The sequence below is a fragment of the Salminus brasiliensis genome, chromosome 10, assembly GCF_030463535.1.
Source record: "Salminus brasiliensis chromosome 10, fSalBra1.hap2, whole genome shotgun sequence".
NCBI lineage: Eukaryota > Metazoa > Chordata > Actinopteri > Characiformes > Bryconidae > Salminus > Salminus brasiliensis.
This window is the reverse complement of record NC_132887.1, coordinates 15770094-15776107: the sequence shown is the minus strand read 5'-3', so window position 1 is coordinate 15776107 and position 6014 is coordinate 15770094. Positions and strand designations below refer to the sequence as shown.

The 6014-nt window shown below is 43.4% G+C and overlaps 1 protein-coding gene across 1 annotated transcript; it reads right to left on the bottom strand.

Moving 5' to 3' along the window:
- Positions 1–517: 517 nt before the first annotated feature.
- LOC140564213 (photoreceptor outer segment membrane glycoprotein 2-like) lies at positions 518–4276 on the bottom strand. The gene is made up of 3 exons (XM_072689448.1): positions 3696–4276; positions 1999–2245; positions 518–1312 (listed from the first exon to the last, which is right to left on the bottom strand). Exons 1-3 carry the CDS (start codon positions 4274–4276, stop codon positions 1046–1048), a joined length of 1095 nt encoding a protein of 364 aa, XP_072545549.1. The 3' UTR covers positions 518–1045.
- Positions 4277–6014: the final 1738 nt, after the last annotated feature.

The following is a 6014-nucleotide window of genomic DNA, read 5'->3' as shown; positions in this document are numbered from 1 at the left end:
TAGAACAAGAGTTCCTGACATCTCTGACACCAATGCACATCTGTGCCTCTCTAGAGGTTTGTGCACCAGCTCTGAATCAGATGGTGGTTGTAAATACTAGCAGAATCACATGCTATCCTCTGATAGCTAGGGAAACTTATTGGACCCAATTAGTCCAGTTATTACTTGATTATGCACCCCCCTGCCTTAATATCAGCTCTGGTCCTTTCAGTTAGGGATCACCCCAGTCTCCTGAGATCCTGTCCAGTTGAGTTCAGTCTTCCACACAGCAGTGCACATTTCAGCATTTCACCTGCAGTTCCAGTTGAAAATTGGATTAGCACTGTGGTGATTTCGCTGGTCGGTCAGAGTGTCCCAGTGTTTCATCATAGGACACTCTGAATTTGGACCTAGGCACCCTGCAGTTGTCATCTTGGAAAGGGAGGGAACGCCAGTATTGTTGTGTTCTTGTAAATGAAGCTTACTGGGCCTCATTCACCAAACAATCTTAAGAAGTTTTTTTTTCTTAAAACCCACTTACACTATTTTCTCAAAGATTCTGACATTCACCAACATTTTCTTATTTAGCATTTGTTCAATTTATGAGGACGATGAAATCTATCATTAAAGGACCAGAGCAATTTTCATCATGAGTCTGATGAGACTCATGAGACTTTTATTAGGACTTTTTATAGAACCGATTTGAGTAGATATTTGTGAATGAGGCCCAATGTTTGTAGAAGAATGCCCTAAAGAGACTGGTGGAATCCTTGCCTGAAGAAATTGGCACCATTATTAAGGCTAGGGGACATTTATTATGTCCTAAGACTTTTCCACAGCTATGTATATCTTCGGTATTATTCAGACTTCAGAGTTTTAGGGTAGCCTTTCTCTGCTGTAACAGTGTTAAAGATGTTTTCTTGCCTATTGGCCAAAGTGCAGAATTGTATGTATATGGTCTATTATTTCCCACTGTCCCAGTCATCAGAGGGTTAAGAATACCCCCATCCATGCAATACATGGAGCCTGGCACTGTCTTTAGCCAATGAAACAAACTAGAACCAGGTTAGCTGGCCACAGGCATTTGCTTTGGAGGCACATTGTCCGGGCCATAGTGTGCTGTGCACGGTCTGTCAATGTTGGGGTCCCCGTTTACAGCTGTGTCAATTTGGTTGCACTTCCCCAGGTTTTTAATGATGTTGAAGTTGGAGCGTGCAGTCTCCACAAAGCTGTTCTCCAGCAGCCATCCGTCCGATTCTGACTCTAGGTCTCCTTGCCGTAGGACGTTCTCCAGGGCAGTTTGCAGGTAGCGGACGCCAGTAAGCACAGAGAGCTGTCAGTGAACAGAGAGAATAAGATTAACACACATGTTTAACAATGTAAGGGTGAACATGATATGGACAAAAGTATTGGGACACACCTTAATCACTGATCACACAGCCACTGAGCACCTTTAGGATGAACTAAAACGGAGGATGTCCAACATCACTGCCCTCGCAAATGCCCTCCCACAGACACACTCCACAATCTTGTAATAAGCCTCCCCAGAAGAGGGGAAGCTGTTCTTGCTGTTAAGGGAGGGAGGGAGGGAGGGGGCAACTCCATATTGATGCCTCTGGAGTTAAATTGGGATGTCATAGAAGCTCCTGTAGGTCTAATGCTTAGATGTCCCAATACTTTTGTACATTAATGTGTATGTTTTAGCATCATTTGTCTAATGCTTCATTCAGACATAGGATTTGACTGGCATACAAAGACAAGGGGTGTTGGTGACTGACTTTATACTAAGTGTGAAACTGGGATTAGCTGGATTAGTTAACACGCAAGGACAGTGGCCCATGTTGTATTTTAAGGGAAATAACTGACCAGGGCTGATTTTCTTTTTTTTTCCCTTGAAACTTTGACAATATTGCTTTTTTGTTCCATGTAAGACAAAATAACCGTTACCAAATGTCACCAGCAGATCAAGCTAGCGTGAGACCACCAAACACTTCTGTGGCAATGTGAGCAGGTTCAAACCTCAAAGAGCCAGATGAGAAGAACCGTGAGGCCGATTGAGTGCATTATGTTGGTGTAGTACTCCACCAAGGCCTGGTGACAGCCCCTCTTCCATAGGTTGAGCTCCTCGGTTTTGTAGTCGTAGTTAAAGTGGGCTGAGTTGTTGGTTAGTTGATGCTGAATGCAGGGTCTAGGGGAGTTCACGTTGCAGCAGCTGAAAGGTACACCATCCATCAGGTACTTTCCTTCTACGTTACTGCGTAGACGGCTACAGAGAAAAATATATATTTAAAAAAATTGAGTTGATTTATTAGTGTATGTAAATGAAGCCTAAGGTTGAGTCTCTTAAAAAGTCCTGTGACTGAAAAGGGCCTACATCTTTCTTTACATTTTACAAAAAAATATCTCTTTTCATTTTATTGTTTTGCCTTGAATCCACTTGTATCTTCTGTGTGATGTTATGTAGGCTGCTTCTGTTACAGTTCTGGTTCTTGTAAATGCCATCCATTGGTACGGTTGAGAAGCAGTGCAGCTGACAATTAATCTACAATTAAGTTTAGAAAGAAAAGGATGTTCTAATTGTAAACTCCATTACTTTCCAATGTCTGGGTCTTTTGGAAGACTGTGATATGGCATTCGCTTCCTGACCACCTGGTAGAAGAAGAATCTGTCTTCTTCTGTTCCTCTAACTCTGCTACAGACTTTCTGTTGTGAAAATGGGTGGAGCTAAACAGCTGTAAGGGGAATGGGTGGTCATATGGAAATGTGTTCATGTAAACTCACAAAAAGAAGCGGGTTAGTTTCCATATATGAACTAGGGAGTGGAACGTGCTGTGCAAAAAAAAAAAATAAATAAATAAAAATAAAAAAATAAACAAACCATTTCCAGAATACTGGATGCAGTATACGACTGTATAAATATCTTACAGTTCAAGGCCTTGGTGACATGCTGTTTTAGCAGGGGAGATTTCTGATTCAAATTCTGGGAATGTTAGCAATTGCCTGTCCCATAGAGGTTTATATCCACATGCTCATGGTTTTAAAGCAACATTATGGAGAATTGCCATTTCTTGCTCCTGGACTCCTCCTACAGTCTTGAAGTGTAATTTGCACTCTGAGCCATTTTTAAAGGACATGCTATACACATACACACTGATGCAGAATACGTCACTGAACGTAAAAGAAGCATGTAGGCTAATATTACAGGATTTAACACAGATATGACATAGTGCAGTTAGCATCGCGCCAAGCCCAGACTAGCAATGGGAGAGATGCTATTCACCCTATTACAAGTCAGTGAAGCATCGCAGTAATTTTAAAGCTGTTGTTTTAAGGTAAAATGCTACACACTGCGAGTGTCTAATGGATGGCTCAGTAGCTGTGCCAGCTGCCCTGGAGTACCACTGCCCTGCACCCAGCCCACCTGATTCAACTCCAGCTCTGTTCTTGGAAAGCTATCTCCCCACAGACTTTGCCTCCAACTCTAATCTAGCCCACCTGATCCAACTAATTGCAGCCTTCAGAGGTGAACTGGGTGTTAGATTTGGGTTGAGGTAAAAACCTGCAGGAAAGTAGCTCTCCAAGAGGTTTGGAGAACACTGTACTAAAAACTATGCAGGGGAGTGGGATCAAAGCCCAAGACGCCCTGGAGGACCAAGGCACCGATTTACATAACACATCATCAATCTTGAAAACAATCCTGAAAACAGCCTACTTACTCCTGCACTTCTCGTGAGGACATGTCCAAGTAGCGGTTGCTGATCCACTGGATCTGGAACCAGTCTCTGGAGCCTTTATTACCGCAGCACTGGAACTGGATCTGCAGGAGGTCCACGGTGCGCTTCAGGAAGCAACGGCCCGGTGTGTCAGTGTCTTTATAGAAGCGCATGGCGTCGCTGAGTCCCAGCGCTAGGGCCTCCTCCAGTTCCCCGTGCATGGTGTAACACATCAAAGCGCCGACCAGCACGCACAGGGTGAAGAAGAACGTACAAATGATGTAGGGCAGCATCACCAGCTTCCAGCGCAAGAACTTGTTGGTGTCCACGCAATCGTAGCAGATCTTTCCTCCTATAAAGTTGATTATGCAGGCTATCAGCCCCACCGCGATAAGCATGTTTGGCACAGAGTGAATCTCTCTCTCGGCCATTAGCTCCCTTTTCTTGTTGATTTCCACCTTGAGGAACAGGCCTAGGCTGAAGAGGATGATGCCTGTCACCACAGAGACCCAGTTCAGCAGCCACAGCACTTGGGCCAGCTTGTCCCTCTGGGTTTTAGTGAACTTCACCCGTAGAACAGCCATTTTTGTCCAGCTTTTGTTCAGCTGTAAAACCTAGAACTGGAAACGGTCTTGGTGATATTATAAAAAAAACAACCGATGGTCCTGGAGATGTGAAGTTTGGTGGGATCTTTATTATCTTGTAGGTGGTTGGACTGAGGAACAGGAGGAATATATGGAGGCTTTAAAATCAGTTGTTGTGGATGAAGACTGAGGATGGATGAAGGTGTTGTGGAAAGACATGTTTTAAATTAGGATGAAATGAATGAAAAGAGTCCCACCAGAGCAGCTCAACCTGTTTTATCTAAGCTGCATTCTCACTGGCTTGGATAACTGGTGCCAAAAAAGCAAGCATGGTGCGATATTATGTCCATCAGTTTCCAGAGAGCATTTTTTTGACTTTTGAGAATATACAGCTAAATCCAAGGACGTCACCAAGCAGATGTTGGCCTTTCTGTGATGTTCCCAAGAGAATCCTGGAATGATGCTAAACAAACAAAATCCGTGCTGAAGTTAGTTTACACTCTTCCCTACTGTACATTTACAAATATCTCAGAAAATACAGTCATTTAAATAAACAATATTTGCATATACATTTGCAAAACATATAAGATATACTGTATGGACAAAAGTATTGGGACACCTGCTTAATCATTGTTTCTTCTGAACTTTATCCTGCTGTTTTGTTTGGAGCAACAGTCTCTACTGTCCAGGGAAGGCTTCTATTAGAATTTGGAGCATTGCTGTGAAGATATGATATGCATTCAGCAACAATAGCTAGCTACTGAGATCAGAATGTTGGATGATCAACACCCCCACCTCATCCCTAACTCCCAGTTCATCCCAAAAGTATTGGATGGAGCACCATCATTCCAGAGAACCCAGCTCCACTGCTCCGCAGCTCAATGTTTTCTACTAGATTCATGTGGCTACTAGAGGTTCATGTTTATCTGCTCCAGTGAGAGTCCAAGTCTACTGGCAGTACTTCTCTACAAAAACTAGACAAGCTGTGTGTGTGTGTGTGTGTACATTTGCACATCTGTATCAGCAATGGGTGCAACTTAAAGTAGCTGAATGCATTTATTAAAAGGGGTGTCCACAAACATTTGCATGTATAGTGTATATAAGCATGATCTATAAGACCAGTGTTAAACACAGGTTTTAGAAAACACAAGCCGATGCTGCTTTGTCTAGAAAGAGCCAAAATAAGAAAATAAGAATAACCTCAAGCCCACAAGCAGACAAAAGACAACTCACCTACTCTCCCAGCCGCACACATCCCTGTGCTTAGCCAGATACGGTGAATGAAGATGATCCCTGCAGAATTAGGGGTAGCTGTAAATGGTTTAACACTCACCCAAGCACGTCTGACCCCTCTGCTTCATTGTTTGCCACGAACCGCTTCCATTCCGGCTTATTTCCCTCCGCCTCTGTGTCGGATATTTGCACGTTTTGTGTGTACTAATGTGTTTGTGTCGTAAGGTCAGACAAAAAGTGGCGTGTGTGTTTCAGAGACACTGTCATAGGCCCAGCCCTGACCTCCCTTGTAATCCCCTCTAATCAGTAATCAGCCCAGTTGGATTTGGAAGAGTACCGTCTGCCACCTACACAAATCTCACTGATGCACTGGCTGTTATGAATGTGTGTATGAGAAAGAGAGAGCGTGAGTAAGAGTAGTTGAGTTGATGAAGAGGATGGGAAATGCTCTTGGTTCCGCCATGCTCTGTTAACATCCAAAAGACAAGAGTAGCCATGGCAACTG